The sequence below is a fragment of the Plutella xylostella genome, chromosome 29 (genome assembly GCF_932276165.1).
Source record: "Plutella xylostella chromosome 29, ilPluXylo3.1, whole genome shotgun sequence".
Taxonomy (NCBI): domain Eukaryota; kingdom Metazoa; phylum Arthropoda; class Insecta; order Lepidoptera; family Plutellidae; genus Plutella; species Plutella xylostella.
The window spans coordinates 421,604-441,009 of NC_064009.1; the positions used below are offsets into that span (position 1 = coordinate 421,604).

Below are 19,406 nucleotides of genomic sequence, written 5' to 3' on the forward strand. Positions count from 1 at the left end.
TTATTAGTGACCCATTTACATAGAATAGAAAAATTACCTACGTAGATTTACAGGCGATGCTACATCATTCATCGAGATAAAATACTGAATAGTACTCACACAAGTTTCATGTATGTGCTATGATGTGAGATATATTCGGAAGCTTACCTGAAAAGAAAAAAATAAAAATCAAAAGAGTGTCTATGAAAATATTATAAAATGGATTTTGTGACGATTAAGTTACCTTTTACAAACCTATTTTCGTTTACAGTACAATTGTAAATCAGAATAACAACGCCGGAAATTATATCAACACACCATTTATTCACTAAATATACACACAATAAACTGTATTTTCTGAAATATACCACCACGTAACACTTAACTTCTAAAATCTAAACAACACCACTGCTTCCCGTGACGTCACTATCTCCCACAGCAAGCGCCTGGAACATTCCATGCAGAGAGCTGACACTCTCCATCAGCAGACACAGGTTGACGTCCCGCACGTCCCCCCACCACCCCCCGCGGGAGGGGGGCCGCCCCTGTTCCAGCCTGTGCACCTTCAGCTCAACCGGGAACATGTCCCTGTAACCAGCCGACCAAACACGAACGTAGTCCTCCAATTTAGCAACCCTAGACTTCGCCACGGAGATGACGGTGAAGTTAGACAACGCCACGCGGAGAGAGTGGCGCCAGTCGAAGTCAGCGTAGTGGCAGATGACATGCGATGCAGCCCTGATGGCGGCATACGCGTCCATGTTGAGCATCAGTCCTGTAGAGAAGTCAAAACTCAGGAAGGGTCCGACTACCACGTCCTCCCCGCTCACTTCAGTAGTCACACCCAGACAGTTTAGGCTGTACACTGAATGCTTCAGCCCCACAACTTGCGCCTGTTCTTCTAGATGATCCATCATTAGGACAAAGTCTGGAGCGGTCACGTCGTCCGCCTCTAGCAGTATCACGTTATTGCTGTAATTATTCTCAAGGTTCAGAACTTCATTCACGAAGTTAACGGTCCACCACCAGAACAGTTTGCTTTGGGAATACTTGGCGTTTCTGGAGCCGGCTGAGTATTCTGAGCAGCCTGATGGCCTGCAGTAGATGTCGCTGGGGCCAGGGTAGAAATCTTGACAGACCTGGTCACTGAACGGGTAGAAGACCGTCAGGACCTTTGTGAAGTTGACTTCGTTGACTGCTTGCACAATGCCATCATTATCATAATGCAACGAGAATACTAGCAGAGTCCTTCCAATGCCTTGAGTTTCCTGTAAGCCGTAGACAAGTCGCTGCAAGTCTCGCAGGGTATGCCGCACTTGTACGATGATGATGTAGTCGTAGAGGTTTAGTTCCTCCAGCCTCAAGTGGCTGGTGTTGACGGGAGGGTGTCCGCGGATGTAGTCGCCGATGAGAGGCGCTTGGGGGCGTCCCACGCCGCACCAGAGGCTGCTGCCAGCGTCGGGAGGGCGCTCCACGGGACGGCTCCACGTCATCAGAGCCACCACGAAGTAAATGTTACGGATCAATCTTTTTAATATGAACACACAATACATCCTCTAAATGTTTCTTATTTTCAAGCAAGTTTCAATAATAAGTTGGAGCTCGCAGCGACCGCCGCGCTGATAAGACGTGTACCGCGACTACCGACTAATTAATTATTTTAAACGTTATGCGACGCGCGCAGTTTAGCCCGCAAAATGGCAAAAACTATAATTATTAACGAGTTTTAGACGACCGAATGGCGTAGTGGTTAGTGACCCTGACTACTGAGCCGATGGTCCCGGGTTCGATTCCCGGCTGGGGCAGATATTTGTTAAAACACAGATATTTGGTCTCGGGTCTTGGATGTGCCCGTAAAATGGCAATAGGCCCGCCCCCTATTACATTGGGACTAACATAACACTGTGGCGAAAAGTGGGTGCAGCAATGCACCTCTGCCTACCCCGCAAGGGAGTACATTAGTACAAGGCGTGAGTGCGTGTTTTTATTTTTTTTAACGTTCGTACAGAACATAATTGACAAGCTAGATAATCTTAGTATTATTCAAATATGTGCAACGAACTTCAGTAATAAATGACATCGAAAACGGGAAGTCGGAGCTATTTAATGCGCTACCAGAAAGTGGGAGGTGTCTCCAGAGGAAGGGTTATGATAAGAGCAAAAAAAACATCATGGATGTCCTAAAAGTCTTCAAGGAAACTGAGCCGTCGAAGCAACCTATCTTTGTGGCGCAAGATTTAAATAAACTGCCCCCTGTCACCTTCGACCACATCATTGAGTATGAATGGTCTGGAGAAGAAATAGGCAGACGTTCCCCTCTGCCGAGGTAGTGGGCCAGATAGGCCCACCGATTTATAAAAACTAGTTGCAGTCTCAATTTTCACTAGACTCAATCTAGTTGGCAAAGCGTTCGTTTCGTGTAAAATGATTTGTTTACATACTAAATTACAGCTTCATTGCATAGAAGATTTGAATTGAAGCCGTTGTCTAGCAACCAATGTCAGAAAAATGCCATAGTGATGTACCGGTATGTAAATATGTGCTTATCGACAAAAAGGTCACAGTACAAGGAGTAGTTTATTTTATTTTTCAAAAAATTGCTATGATATACGAGATATTACAAAAGTGGTGAACGTAAGCCGACAGGGGTCATTCTGAACATTTTTTGGTCATCGCTTTCAGGAAATTCAAGATGTAAAAATCCAACCAAGTTTCTATGGAGCAGAAAAACCATTTTAGTAGTAGGTACCTATAGCAAAAAATTGTATAGTTTGACAAGTAAATCATATGGTTAACTTTTTGGAAGCATTTGATCTACACTCTATATTTCAAGAAAAAACTTTAAAACATAAGTTATAGAAATAAATGCTTCATATTTATGTTACTTAATCATTCGTAATTTAATTAATTTAAAATTATTATTTCCAACACATGATCTCGAATTCATCGATAACGCTTATCGATAATTGTTACATCCACGGCAAGAAAGAATGACGACACTGTGTTCATTAGTAAATGTCTCTTCACATAACCCTTATTGCTACGGATTAAAACTCATTATGACATGTCCCATGAGACATAATCAAGGTAAACGGTAAAATTTCCCCCCGCAAAAATTGGCAGACTTTTTTGTATCAAGAAAGTTCGCTATGACGCTTCCCGAGGGTACGACCGAGTCCGCGTTGTTCTATGGACCACATAGATGTGACACGACTCTTAAAGGACCTTGCTTATATGAAAAATGAAATAGAAAGTATCCGCATTGACACAATTTCCAAGTCGGAAATGTCGATCGAATAACAACAACTTCTTTTCTATTCATTTTTTTCATTTATGAATAATATGTTAGGCAATATGATGCAATGTTTATGAATGTTTTGTCATGAATAATTTTTTCTTGTAAATTTACAAGAAAGTTGTAATTTATTACAACTTTTTCTGAGGGTATAGCTCAAAAACGGTTAGGAATTAGAAAAAAAACATTTGATATAAAAATTTTAGATAAGAGCTCCATTTCATTAGTTTAAATATTTCTCTCCGATGCACCGTTTTCGAGATATAAGCTAAAAACCAAAAAATCGTACCTTTATCCCCCCCTCCTCCCCCCGCTCATCACCTGGGAGTCAGGACTTTTGGTATGTTAACAACCTAAGTTTCTGAAGGAATCGCTTAGTTACCTGCTCACGCACTCTACACCTCATTTTCAAAATCAAAAAAAAAATCAAAATCAAAATCAAAAATGTTTATTTCGTTAACAATAATGGTTTACACAATCTATAATCAAGTGCTGAGACCAACCTAGTAGGCTATGTAATAACCTGTGACAGGAGGCCCCATTTGAGTCATTTATTGACTGGACTAATAGAAAAAGTACCTACGTAGATTTACAAGCGATGCTACCGCATTCATCGAGATAAAATACTGACTAGTATTCACACAAGTTACATGTATGTGCTACGATGTGAGATATATTCGGAAGCCTACCTGAAAAAAAAAAATATTAAAAGAGTGTCTTTAAAAATATTACAACATGGATTTTGCGACGATTAAGTTACCTTTTACAAAACTATTATCGTATGAAGTAATTGTAAATCAGAATAACAACGCCTGAAATTATATCAACACTCCATTTTTTCACTAAGTATACACACAATAAACTTTATATTCTGAACTAACACCACGTAACACTTAACTTCTAAAATCTAAACCACACCACTGCTTCCCATGACGTCACTATCTCCCACAGCGAGCGCCTGGAACATTCCATGCAGAGAGCTGACACTCTCCATCAGCAGACACAGGTTGACGTCCCGCACGTCTCCCCACCACCCCCCGCGGGAGGGGGGCCGCCCCTGCTCCAACCTATGCACCTTCAGCTCAACCGGGAACATGTCCCTGTAACCAGCCGACCAAACACGAACGTAGTCCTCCAATTTAGCAACCCTAGACTTCGCCACGGAGATGACGGTGAAGTTAGACAACGCCACGCGGAGAGAGTGGCGCCAGTCGAAGTCAGCGTAGTGGCAGATGACATGCGAGGCAGCCCTGATGGCGGCATACGCGTCCATGTTCAACATCAGTCCTGTAGAGAAGTCAAAACTCAGGAAGGGTCCGACTACCACGTCCTCCCCGCTCACTTCAGTAGTCACACCCAGACAGTTTAGGCTGTACACTGAATGCTTCAGCCCCACAACTTGCGCCTGTTCTTCTAGATGATCCATCATTAGGACAAAGTCTGGAGCGGTCACGTCGTCCGCCTCTAGCAGTATCACGTTATTGCTGTAATTATTCTCAAGGTTCAGAACTTCATACACGAAGTTAACGGTCCACCACCAGAACAGTTTGCTTTGGGAATACTTGACGTTTCTGAAGCCGGCTGAGTATTCTGAGCAGCCTGATTGCCTACAGTAGATGTCGCTGGGACCAGGGTAGAAGTCTTGACAGACCTGGTCATTGAACGGGTAGAAGACCGTCAGGACCTTTGTGAAGTTGACTTCGTTGACTGCTTGCACAATGCCATCATTATCAGAATACAACGAAAACACTAGCAGAGTCCTTCCAATGCCTTGAGTTTCTTGGAGACCGTAGACAAGTCGATGCAAGTCTTTCAGGGAATGCCGCACTTGTATGATGATGATATAGTCGTAGAGGTTTAGTTCCTCCAGCCTCAAGCTGGTGTTGACGGGAGGGTGTCCGCGGATGTAGTCGCCGATGAGAGGCGCTTGGGGGCGTCCCACGCCGCACCAGCGGCTGCTGCCGGCGTCGGGAGGGCGCTCCACGGGACGGCTCCACGTCATAAGAGCCACCACGTATAGTACTAATAGAAGCACCACGAAGTAAACGTTACGGATCAATCTTTTTAATATGAACACACAATACATCCTCTAAATGTTTCTTAAGTAAGTTTCAATAATCTTCAGAAAACCCAAAGAAAACCTGCTAAATTTTTTGACGTTGACATGTAAACATTTTAGTCTTTGATGCAAACCAGATCATTGTCAGAAATACCTATGTATTGTATTCTGTTGATTTTAATAGACTTTACTTCAGTTTCAATATCCTAAAGTCATAGCTACAAATAGCGCGTATATCTCATTACTCATTACCATTATGCAACACGTTATGTGATGTAAAGTAAATTATACAGTACAATAACAAAGATAATGCATGTATTGTGTATTTTGCTATAAAGCGACTAATACATGTACATGAATGTCATAGTATAATCAATATTTTAATAATAAGTTTTACCTTTCCAAACACATATCATACGCTACCTGGTTGGTTAAAAGTGGCTGAGGAGACGGGCGAGGTCGGTGATGATGATGAAGAGGTTCAGCTACAAAGGTAACATTTGTTTCTGTATGTTTGTGTTGGGCGGAGAAGCCGTAAGTTTCACGAATAGCAACAACACAGCGATGGGGAAAATTGCAAAGATTAAAATATTTAATTACCTATATTGGAGAAACTCTACCTATCTGGCTTTTAAACATAATAATTATATATGGAGACATCTCACACACGACCATCCGACCCCAAACTAGGCTGAGCATATGGGTATCGGACAGCTGATATATCTACACAGATACAGTGCTCCAAAATTGATAATGCGCATAGAAATCTTTGACAAATCGGTTGTTTTCGATTATGTGACACATGATATTGACTCCTATTTCTTTCGAACAAGGTGCAAAATGCAAGTGTTTTTTAAGGCTCTTTCAATTTAATGATTCGGGTGTGAAGATCTGCATGTGCATTATTAATTTTGGACAAGTGTACATAACAATATTATACACGTACCCATAGCATGAAATAAACTCCTCTCAATCACCCCCCTTTGTATAGTCAATGGATCACAGGAATCATAGAAAAAGGAGTTTAGAGTTTTTTCTGAAAGCAATAATATTTACTTTTGTATAGGTACCTATTATAGAAATAGCTTTTAATCTAATCTTGACTCTGGTAAATCGTGTCTGATTAACTGATTATGTTTGTACTATTTATCTACTAATGAGCGTTGTATTATACGTGACACAGTAATCATCAGTACCAGTATATGTATGTATCACTCTCACTACGCAGTATAATTCTAAGAACATATGAATAACACGGAATTATTCATTCATATGCGCACTCCGAATCGTAACAACCGCTGTGGTGCGATTGCTATCTTTTGTGAAATATAATTATTTTTAATAAATCTTCATTCATCATAGTATTTTTATGTAGCCCATAGGATGTGGATGTCCCACTACAGGGTAATTTAGCCGCAAAACGTAGCCGCATTTTCGCAAGTTTTCCAAGTAGGTACTAAAACAACAAGGAAAAATCGTTTGAAAAAATACACCAGCAGACTGATTATGTTATAAAAAGTGCAACAAAGGCAATCACGGTTGCATCATGCCGTGATTACCGGCAGATACCATCAACTGTTCATCATCCTCGCCTTGACGTGTCAGCGAGGCGGGGATGTGACGTCACTAGCTGACAAATTGTTAGATACAACTAGTCTAGTTACTAGACTGTAGCTAGATCATTTTGGTGGCGATTAACATGAATATTAGCAGTAGCTCGATAAACCACACAATACAGCTCGAGAAAAAATAGTTAGAATATTCACATCGAGCGAATATTCAATATCAGTCGCTAGCTTTAAACTACCATACTATATTACGGTAAAAACCTGCTGGAAATTATCTCGCACTGTGCTAATGTTTAAGAAAAACCTACTAAGCGCTAATTAAGCTCCTATATTATTCTTATAAGGCGATACCTCTACAAGTTCCAATACGTATAAGGTAGTGGCTGCAATAAATTATCTAAGTATACGGTCAAGTCAGGATACATTGCATAATGACTTACTAGACATGCACCATGCTGACCATGCACCATCTTCGGCCAAAAATAAATAAAAACCATGGTAAATAAAACAATATTATGTTTGAGGAGCAACAAAGTTCATAACGTTAGATGACCTTCAACTGTCTCAGACTCGCAAAAGCAAGCAATTACCTGTAACGATTGTGTCATATCATAACAAACAATTGACCGCATGCACTAAGGTTATATGTAATACCAGTATATGTAACACTGGTATAACATACATACAGTTCAGGGTGCACGAAATGAGCGTTTTCGACTGAAATGTAAAATGGATCTATAGAATAACGACAGTCAGCTATTGACGCTAATCTTTGGCTAATCCGTTCACCACGGTTGTCACCGTACCCTAGTCAAAAGTGGTTGGTATAAATCTGTCTGATAAAAACACAAAATTAGAGCAAACTTATGCTGAAGTATCCTGTATTTAATAAAAGGGCCCTTACTTTAGAACAGTGGTTACTTTTGATATGATAAGTACACATACAAAATATTTTACGATGTCTAAATCATTGTATTATCAACTAGGTATAGATGTATAGCCGAAGTTTCGGCCACAACCGGGCAGTCAACCGAGCTCTACCAACTGGGTGATAGATTCAATCGTCCCGATCTTCCTTCAGATTATGTCTTTATGTTATTTGAGGCGGCGGCGGCGTGGACTGGACATCGTAATTGTACATCCATTTTATATCGCAGTAACTAGACTAGCTCGTACATGGGTATTATATACAATGTTGCCTCGCATTGTGTGTCGGATGGACAACTCATGTATAACTCTATTGTAATCGTAGCGTATATAGCAGTCAGTAACTTTTGTAGATATAAACGTAAAATTACTCTATTATAAATGGAAAAAAGTTATAGTGAATTTTCTAGTACTTATTCTTAGCATTGCTCTTGGTAATAAAGCATCGCAGAATTCGTAGATCCATCGCTCGCTGCAGTATATTTTAGCGGTAAACTAAAAGAAGTGTCTGAATTAGGTACACCAAAAGACCAGTCAAACACATGAAACGGACAGACGTGTTTGTTTTAGCTCGTAAACACCATTTACACTAATACTAACATTAACTTGCAACCGCGAAGATGAAGCGCTTACATTTTAGTTTACCGCAGCCGCTAAATAACTATTTATGTAATGTTATAATTTGAGGTTAGCATCGAAAATTACTGTTCTATCTAACAAAAATAAGTTCAGAGTTTAGAACGTTATTGCTTTTTACGGATTTATCATTATGGGACTAACATGAAATCGGTTTTTGGCGACAGCAGATCCATCACATTTTTATCTCTCCAAGCAGAAAGACAAACTTATACCACAGTACTGAACTAACAAACGCAACGGCAACGCTAAACAAACATAATTACAGAGAATATACAAAATAAATAGGTTACTGATACATAATTTGATATTAATATTAATCAAACACAAATATTTATTTTTCAGATAGGTCAAGGACATAATATGGAAGTAATCATTCCGTGACTATACCTATTTCTACTATATCGATGAACTGCAATGAATACGGGGTTAATACGAACGGTGGAACATCTAGGATATGTAGGTAGGTAGCGTCTGGAATCTGAATAACAAAAGGCCGAGGACAGAGTTTGGCGCTTTCTTTGAGACGCATCGGTCCAAGGGACAATTTTCGCTCTCTTCTCTAATGCATCATCTTTAAACAGGACATATCTCGTCTATTACATACAATATTTCACTTAGAACACGAGATATGTCGAGCGAATGCTAGCTAGCGAATGCTAGCTAGCGAATGACGAGAGAGCGTAAAGTGATTTGCTCAGATTGATTCAGGGCCAGTAGTGGATTGCTCTGCTTTATAAAGATACTTGATCTAGTCTTCGCATAAGGTGCCTAAAATAAATTCGCAAGTATATAAAGTAAAGCACACGGTTACTTCACCAGCATGTTGCAATACCGTTAAAACTGGTACCAGTTTGTTTATATATAAAACAGCTGGATACAGTGGGTTGCAATACACGCTTTCACATGCAAATTCAAATTGTAATACATACTTACTTTATTTACAGTCGGGTTCTGGCTCAGCACTCGGCATCGCGAGTACATTTCGGTACCGTTCTTAATTTTAACAGCCATACGGATACTCGTTTGCTTTATACAAAGCCAATTGAATTTTGTATCATAACTTTCAGCGAAAAATTATTAAAATTACATTTCCATTATTGATGATATTGATCCGTTATGCCAGCCATTAGAGTTTAGTTAGAACATATTGCATTATTGCAACATTGTATGCCCTATTCCACTGTACAAAAAGTAGACAGTTATCACATCATCGTGGTCTACACCTCCACTTGGCAGCTCCTCGCTGTCAGCTCAGTCAACCATATAAGCCAACTATACTCTACCTATTAATACTATTGAGTTCCGTATTAGGTGCACAGATAGGTTTATACAGAACTGATTATATTCGTGGTATAATTTGTAAGATGGATCTCGATAAATAAACTTTCATTAAAAGTCAAGCTGAGACCAGTAAAAACGCTTTTACAGAAGGATTTGTAAAAATGACTTGTAGGTACTTACATCGTACGAGAATAAAAATACAATACATTTATCTAAAAGACTTTGATGAAACCTATCAAATTGGGTTTCGCGATAACCGTTATCAGGTTATCAAACACGCAGACTATCGCACGACAGTTCAGTGTGAGAATGGCAAAAAACAAAACGCAATGAGAATAGAACAACTAAGTTCAATAACACACATGTGGGGCAGGCCAAGATCTCGCAGACAGACCTTATCACCAGGTTTAGACACTAAATATAATCGTTTAATGCCATTTTTATCTTTATTTATTATATTTACTGTGAATAATAAAGATAATACCTAAATAGGTAACGGAAATACATTTGTTTCGTACGCAACTTATAAGTATTTAGATATCAGATACATAGGTGGACTCACCAAGCGATACGCTGTTATATTATGCACGCAGTTTATATTTCGTTCGTCGTAGAAGTTGTATTTGAAGAAGAATAGTTCCGCTTGAGCGGTTCTCAACACTACAGTTCAAAACTTGTTGTGCTGACGCTTCACAAAACAAGTCACAATCATGGCAGTTAGTAGTGAGTAGTTAAAAGATGAAGAAAAAAAAACAACAAAGCTCTCACAATATATTGATCTCTCAAAAAGGCACAGACATAAAGTCTGTGGAGTGATATTAAAAATTTAAAAAAAAAAATCATGGCAGTTAACATTTCATCATTATCAACTAACATTAATATATTATGTACAGGTCCACTAGTGCACCACACTCTCTCCTTGGTGTTCTATCCACCAGCCATCATCTACGGCTGATTGTCTAGCGGACATGAGGGCGCCCCACGCTAAGGTCACCTTTTAGTTGCCGCTACTGAAAAATGGTCTACAACAACAACGGTTAAGTATGTATAAGTTCATCGACCGGCTGACTGCTGTTTCCTCAGTTGTCTGACGAACAGTATTATGATATTTGATAAGAGTCATCATCGTCACAGAAATCCCAATTATACCTCTCTATATGCGTCACTTTGCGTGACTATTCTTTTAAGAGCAGAATAGAACTACTTGGTAACGAATAAGTCACTTTATGTTTAGTGAGAATGTTAGGTAGGTTAACATTTGCATAATAAAAGAATATTCAAGTAAACCTCAAAAAGATTATGTTCAAAGAAAATATGTATTTCATGATTATCAGTGCAGAACAAATGGTGTATAATTTTAACACAATTTACCGTACATTTCGCACAGTTTACTTTGACCAAAAACTTGTAACTTTTGCGAGGTTTTGACAAATTACCTACAAACTATTTTCTAAAACGTTGTTTAATATTACCGATATTTCACAAGGCCCTCAATTATTTGCTTATAAATTCTTATTTGTATTTAAATATGCAAATAAAAAGCCTTCGTTTTAAAATGTAGGTTATCATAATCCTACAGCTTACCGATAACACGGTAGGCAAGAGAGCGACCCCCGGGTAGGCATAGGCACACCTTGCATCACTAGGGATGTGACGACGGCTACCACCCGCAACTTCCTCAGATTAAATCGTGCATTTCTACAAATGTGGCAACACTGCCATTGAACACTGAAGGTTGCCGAGGAGCTCTCAACATTCCTTCTAAATATTAGAACAGTGGGACGGGTTGCGAATTTGAACCGTGTGAATGGTTTTATTAGATGAAGAGTCTGGCTCACAATGTCTGGATAAAAAAACATAAATGTTTTACATCATGCCAGAGATTTATAACTTTTATCCCACAGGTAACCTTTATAACAAACTAGCTGTTCCCGCGAGCTTTGCTTCGCCTTAAAAAGTTTTCCAGTGGGAATTCCGGGATAAAAAGTAGCCTATGTTCTTTCCCAGGGTCTATACCATATGTATACCAAATTTCATTCAAATCCGTTCAGTAGTTTTGGCGTGAAAGAGTAACAGACAGACAGACAGACACAGTTACTTTCGCATTTATAATATTAGTTTGGATTGAATTATTAACCCAAGTAATACACTCAATAATTCCCCGTGTCTCGCATGATATCACAGGCCTCAATACAAGGTAGACGAACTTCAACAAAAACAAAAAATGTAGTGTAAACATGTGAGTCCACACACGCACAGGCACATACATGCACCAGCCCGCGAATATCCAATATTGGTGATCCGCTTAGACAGTTCACCTTGACTTTGAGACTCTTGTCTCAGTCGAGTAGCGACTGCCCGATTGTAAACTTCACACGTATGGTGGTCTAATGAAATAATGATATCGATTCTGAAGGCAGAAATTTTAAATTTAGCGATGTCAAAAACCTTAATTTCTTTGTATAAAATTCGACTCTATGATTGTTTCCGTAAATGTCATTTTATGCTAGCAAATTTTTTAGTTTGACAGCGTTAAAATTAGAATTTCTGCCTTCAGAATCAACATCAATATTGAGACTACATGTATAGTCGGCTATGGAAACTATATTGAGGATTTAAACACTATAGCATTTTTGGAGGCGTGTCGTCTAGGTGCACTCAGAGAAACCTGACTCTCTCTCACAGTAACAATACTACTGAGAGAGGTTTTGTTTCTCTTTCCCAGACTGTCACCGACCACTGACTGACTGTACCACCAGTCGGGTTACCACCACCGACCACAACATTAGCAATAATCAATCCAGCAGCGTCGCTCGCTTGTCAAATCTGACGTAACTTGTATGGATCTGACATATGTTTGACAGGCGAGCGATCCTGCTATGGATTGTTAATTGCTAATGTGTCGGTGGTGATACGGTAGCAGTCCTTCAAGTGTCTCGAATGAGTGGAAATCTGTCGGATGAGCTCGGGGCTTCAGCATGCGTCAGCTGTTTGTTATTGTTACACATTGCTATGGCTTCCGCTGAAAACATTGCGGGGATTTGACGCGGGCCTTTACCAGGAAAGAATATCCACTGAGAAGAAATGTTTCTTAGAATTCATGTGGAGAGGTTTAGATAGAATTATTCAGGTATCTCAGATATGTGTGTACTGTAGGTCGTTTTACATGTTGGTATTTATAAATTTTAAGGGAATTTATTAATTTAATTAAAGGGAACACGAAAACATCGTCTTCATTTATTTTGACATGATTACATGAGAACACTTATGATTATGAATTTGTTAAATCCAGAGAGCGTCACTCTCGATCTCGCTCCAGGAGGATACAACTGGCAACGCAAAATGGAGCGGAATAGGAGAATTTTGATTTTAATTTTATATTGACGGCCAAACCGTATTGCATGTATTTTATAGTTTTGTTATGTATAGTATATAGCATGTATTGTATAGTTTTGATATGTAGGTATTGTATAGTATATCATGAATTAATATTATCTGTATAAGAACTAACCAATAAAATTAAGATAGTTTTAAGAACACAACAGCGATGACAAAAGGAGTGTGTGGCCACTGACAGGCGTCTGTTAAGTTATCTGAAGACAGCTGACACTGGCCCTACCCTTCAAATGTTTGTTGCCATTATAATTGTAAGTGTGACTGTGTGAAACAAAGAAAAAAAAAAAAAAAAAAAACAAGAAATGCACAACTGGGGGTTTTAGTCGGTTAAAGGCCGACACTACCTGGGTCCCCTTCCCAGGTGTCTGTGTAGATTTTCCTCCAGGAGTGCAAAAAAAAAAAAAATATTAATAATATATAGGTATATATATATAAAAGATAAAATATATATATTATAAGCTTCCACATTGAGTAGTGAGTAGTTAAAAGATGAAGACAAAAAACAACCAAACTCTCACAATATATTGATCTCTCAAAAAGGCACGGACATAAAGTCTGTGGAGTGATAATAAAATCTTTAAAAAAAAAAAAAAAAAAAACTCATACAATCGGTACGTTTATTACAACGAGATAGAGTCTTGTTAACCTCATCAGCGCTCCGAAACTCTGTTTTTCGCAATCTCGAGTGACCCCGCCACTCGTTCTCAAGTGTCGTTATCGTCACGTCGTGACGTCACTAATAGCAGCTCACAAATTGGGTTTGTTTCTGAGCTAAACCGATTACTTATACTGAATACTGGCGGGTATTCAGAATGACGCTTCGAATATGTAAATTTACGGTTTAGCGTTATGTTTAAAGTTTTCTTGCTTCTTATATTTTGGCTGCTGTGTAATGATAGTGGACTAACTACTAAACTATTATTATTTTATAACCATTGGTCCCTCTCAATGAGCGCCACATCAATCACAGAACATTCTCTGCCTTCCTTATCCTCCTATAATAATCCTCCATACACTCACTACGTCCATCCATCTTTATTCATATCAGGCCGGCTTCTAAGACTCTAGTCATTGAAAATTTTGGTAATTTGCAAAGTCACAACATAGTTCAAAATTGTTACACTCACCATTGTCCTAAATTATCTACAAGTCGTACAAAAATAATTTAAAGTTTTTTTTTTTTGCATCATTATTTATCAATCATAATAATATTAATACCAAAACATGAATTATATTTTATCAATCCACCAAGGTTGCTCTTTCTTATCAACAACATGAATGAACAACAAAAGGCTCTCAACACAAGTACGAGCAGGAAACGTTTATTTTCGCTTATTATTTATCGTCAACTGAAGGAGGAAGGAAAATAACCCTTAACATCCCGGAAACGAACAACATGGCTCTTGAAATAAATGTATAAATAAATAATAAATGGCATTCGCAGCTCCACATACATTTGAGGACAAAGTACGCAGGATCGTTGATACTGAAGATTTCAGCACCGCGCTGGGCCTTATGGGACTAACATTTAGAAAGAAAGAAAGAAAGGGGTTTTAACGTTGGTTAGGTTATTTAATTATTTAATGTATACCAATCAATATGGCCATTTATATCTTAAGGACAAAATAATACCTATAAAAAACAGTGTCTAATCTATGAATAAAATAATATTTCCAAATCTAACATCAACACTCCGGAAATTGGAATTACTGTTAGTACCTACCTCCTTCTTAATAAACCTACAGGATGTGGTATAGTAAGGCGGAGGGGGGGGTTACTATTACGACTGCCGAAGGGGGAGGGTAACGTTTTAAACACCTCGTATAAAATAACGGTAACGAAGCTACAATAAAAACAGTCAGTGTAAGAAATACAAGTAAACAGCGTTAATGAAATACAATAACTCACGTCGCCACTACGCACGGATTCAACTTCGCCAACAACGAGTCCAGAGTATTCCGTACTACGTTGTATAAATAAATTAATTTTTAATTAAACAACAGCACTAGGGGCACTGGTTTATGAATTCACCTCCATTGTTTCCCGATGTTACTTGGCTATTCTAATACAATTACTGTTTGAGGTTTCAGGAAAAAATAATATACATAGACGTATTACTGTCCACTGGTGGAATACATGGATCTTCTTCAATAATGGCGACATTTAACTACTCTCGTTACTCTTTGCAGTTGTACAATGTACATCAACCCGCGCTAGGCCAGCGTGGTGGGGCCTAAAACACTTCCGTCATTGAAGGAGATCCGTGCCCCAACAGTGGGGACGTGATGGGTTGTGATCAGAGGGTACAGCCGAGTCCGCGTTGTTCTATGGTTGAGATGTTGCCTCTTGGCAGGCGATATAGTACAACGCTTTAGATACTAACATTTAAATACTATTCCAGTTCCAGAGAACAAGACAAACAGTGCGGAATCAAGACTAGAACCGAGAACCTTTGACACAAAAGGCGGTGTTTCCAAACACTGCACTAATTACAGATGGAATATGGTGAAAGATAAAGTCTTAATACCCCAGACGGAATGCTGTTAAGGCAATGTAATCGAGACCGGTGACCTTTGCCGTTGTAACCTTTGTACTATAATAAATTAATGATTTTAAGTACCAGCAGGTAGCAACAATATACGAGTCTGCTGGTTTCAAAATCTGCCGAAATCCATTTTAATATTATCACTAGTACGATTGTGCGAGGCGCCTCCAAACGCACATTACAGTCAAATACGACATGACTTGTCGTCGTTTCTCCTTCTTTTCATGGACATTGCAGATTTTTTTTAGATTACGTAAACGAGGGGCTACAAGAGTTGTACATAAGTCTTTAACGGTTACGTGTTCACTCCTAGTAACTACCGCGGCGACTGTACACAGTGATCAGTGGTACCACAACTATTGAAACTGGACTTCGAATTACTGAAGACTATTCCATGTCGACTGTGTTTTATGCGTTTCATCACCATTCTATTACAGTCGGCTGCAGGGCGCCACTATTCATGGCAAGGCCGGGAGACGTACCTGCCAAGTTATTTATAAACAGCGCCATTTACTTCGATGCTTTCGTACAAGAAATGGTTATAAATACTTTCAGCTAAACCTTTCATCACGTTAATGTAAATCTATATAACGATTGATTAATTCTTCTGACACCAGACGCTTCCAGAATTTTCTCTCCATGAACCTACAACATGGTGTTACAAAAATTACGTATAAAGTACGTACCACTTTAGCAACAATCTGTATTCATTGGAAAAAAAATGTCCATCGAAGGATTCAAACACAATCAAATTATAAGAAGCGAGCATTGATAAATCAAATGTTTAAGGTCAAATAAATTGAAATTAAACTCGAAAGCCAACAATCATAACAACACAAGTAAAGACCAACTCAACATAACCCCGCACAATTACTCACGCATTAATTAACCCGCATCAAATTAAAACGTCGAGCGATCGCATCATGTCAACTTAAACAAATGCCGCTACGCCCATCCACACTCAACCCACTGTGCGTGGTCGAGGCAAACCACTCGGCTCACTGTGCAGTGTAAACACTGACAATGTTTTATTTGAAGCTTTAAAACACTTCACTGCCTGCACTTGGGCGAGGCTTGAGCAATGAGGATAGTTCGCTCTTTGTCGTAAACGGTTTTATACTGGGTGTTTGGTTATTCTAAAAATCCTTTACGGTCGGTATTGGGATCTTATTGTTTATTGAGAATGGTTAAGTTATAAGTATCACTTTCGAGTATTTAGACTATTTAGAAATACTGCGTGGTTGGTTCTACTAAGCGTGGCAAGGCTTATGACTAGGTACTTGATAAAAAAACAGATAAAATATTATAAATTTCCCATATACCTACACAAACATGGAAAGAAATATAATAAATAAAAGTAAAAGTTATAGCAATACGACACTCAAGCCGAGACCAATGAACTGAGAAGCACATCATCTCACAACGCTCATTATATCTGCAACTACAGCTTGCGACTCTAAAACGAGTTACATTTATTGCGTATGAAAGTAAAACGACAATGTTTGTGTAGATGTATAACCCGGCCAGTATGAGAACTACAAGCTTCCACCATGGGATAGTAACCTTGAAGGAGTTTACTTTGATTAATATTGATGAAATGATTATTAATTCCATAATTAAAGTCATAGAAAATAAAACAATATAGGCTGAAAACTTTATAAACAGTACAGAGTAGCATTGAATCATTGAACTATTTCAGTACACTTCTATATCCAACATACAGAGCAATTTTCATTTCGAGTAGCTCTGACATCGAGAAAAAACCAAGCTTAGGTACATTGTACATCGAGCTCCTTTCGCCAAGTCCACTGAAAAAACTCCACCCTCAGCACACAGTACGTAAACACATGCGCAGGCGCAGCGTGACTCACCCGCGAACAAAGAACTCTCGTCTCCCGCTTTATTTATAACGTCCACCATTTTGTCCCATCAAAATGTCGTATTGTTGAGCTTATGTTTGTTGTTGTTGGGATGGGTGTGCGGATTGTGCGATGTTTGCAGAAAAGTGCTGGTTGGAAAAGCGATTGAGAACTATGTAGGTACTTAAAAACTTGTACAATGTAATAATACATAAACATAAGCAGCTTGAATGCACAGACCGAATATCTGGATAGTTCGAGGATTGACAACTGAAATCGATTTTAAAGCCATTGCTATCACACCGAAATATATTATGAAAGTAGCTACCTGGTTTATATGGGTATATAAGATAAAGGAGAGATATGACACAGAATATTGATCTGATTGATCGAGTAACCCAATTCGATAAGCTTTTTTATTACAGTCGAGTGCGTGAAATGTTCCAGATCCAGAACCAATACATTCGCCGCTAGTATCACTTAAACAACAGTAAGTACTTACAAACGAATTTTTAAAAGTCGATGCACCGATGTAAAGATTCTTGAATTGATATACGTACCTGTAAACAAAAAAAAAACATGTTTTTACTACTTAGAAATCGGACATGGAACTAATACTAATCTGAATGGCATAGCAAAAGAACGCGTAACTTTAGAAGTTTTTTCTCAAAGAAGTCAAATCTGCAACAATAAAACATTAGTTTTTGAACCTTTCCACTCCTAGAAACATCTATTTTTTATATCACGGGTAGAAATAAACCTCTGTAATTCAGTGGACAAATCGTGCAAAAGTAGTAGTGATCTTATCACGAATTCAGCTCAGCGCCCGCGACTTGTTTCTGAAGAGTTGTTGCCAGTCCACAAGTTGGAGCCATTAGCCGCGGCAACGGTACAGATATATCTTCTACGCCTTGTTGTACGTAGCTTAATCTTTTTATCAAACTATGTTATACTCGTACATAGAAGGGTCAACTTTTTTTGGATCCCGCACATGACTGGTACATAATAATATGCCTGATCATAGTGATCATATCATAACACCGAAAAAATATAGAAAGAGCTCGGCTGTTACGATATACTTCGCACAGATTATGTAAATAACATTTAAAATTTGTTCTTTATTTTCTAAAAACCAGCAAAAGTAAGTAGTTGTAAACTTATGGACTTGGTTAAGAACTTGGTAAATTCGAGTGCTGCACTTTTCTTTCGAAAGAATTAACTTTTTCAGCTTAAACTTTAGTAGTAATAATATATTGCTGAGCCGACTGGAGTAAGTTTATGAATATGAAGTTGTACCCAACTTTGTTATAATGCTCTCCAAGTTTACGAGCCATGCTATTTGCATAGTTTATAGTTTCACATCTAGGTACCAACGTAGCTTTTTATTCAAATTGAAAGGTATCTAGAAGATATATGTAATTTGTATCTAAAATAAATATTTTCTGCACTATTTGAAATTATTTAGGTAATCATAACGAGGGTGTAGTCTCCATGGACAGTCTTGGAAAAAATGCTGCTTTATAGACTGTTGTCGATTCTAATGATGTCTACGACAATTTATATTTTTTATCAGATGCAAACTCAAGGGCTAACACAATATTGAATGTGTAAATAGTCGCTAGACTACAAAGCTGCATTTCCTCGCCACGTCATGTCCCATTAATTACGCAGCTAAATCATTAAACGTGCTATCACTCTTAAAATATCACTTAAAATCGCACTCGAAGTGGTATCATAAGATAAGTGGCACAGATACAATTACAATGGCATATTCACACATCAAGTACCTACTTGATACCACACTTGTCACATCTAAATACATACAATTCGTTCTCGGTATGAGGACGTTCACCTGATA

The 19,406-nt window shown here is 38.5% G+C and overlaps 2 protein-coding genes across 3 annotated transcripts in view; both read right to left on the reverse strand.

Annotated features, from left to right (window-relative positions):
- Window positions 1-19,406, reverse strand: part of LOC105387449 (E3 ubiquitin-protein ligase znrf2) — a 103,050-nt gene that overhangs the window by 34,452 nt on the left and 49,192 nt on the right. The window lies entirely within an intron of this gene.
- On the reverse strand, window positions 25-5,399 carry LOC105387461 (alpha-1,6-mannosyl-glycoprotein 2-beta-N-acetylglucosaminyltransferase). The gene is made up of 2 exons (XM_048631732.1): window positions 3,858-5,399; window positions 25-147 (listed from the first exon to the last, which is right to left on the reverse strand). The coding sequence occupies exon 1, from the start codon at window positions 5,358-5,360 to the stop codon at window positions 4,182-4,184; it is 1,179 nt and encodes a 392-aa protein (XP_048487689.1). The 5' UTR covers window positions 5,361-5,399; the 3' UTR covers window positions 25-147; window positions 3,858-4,181.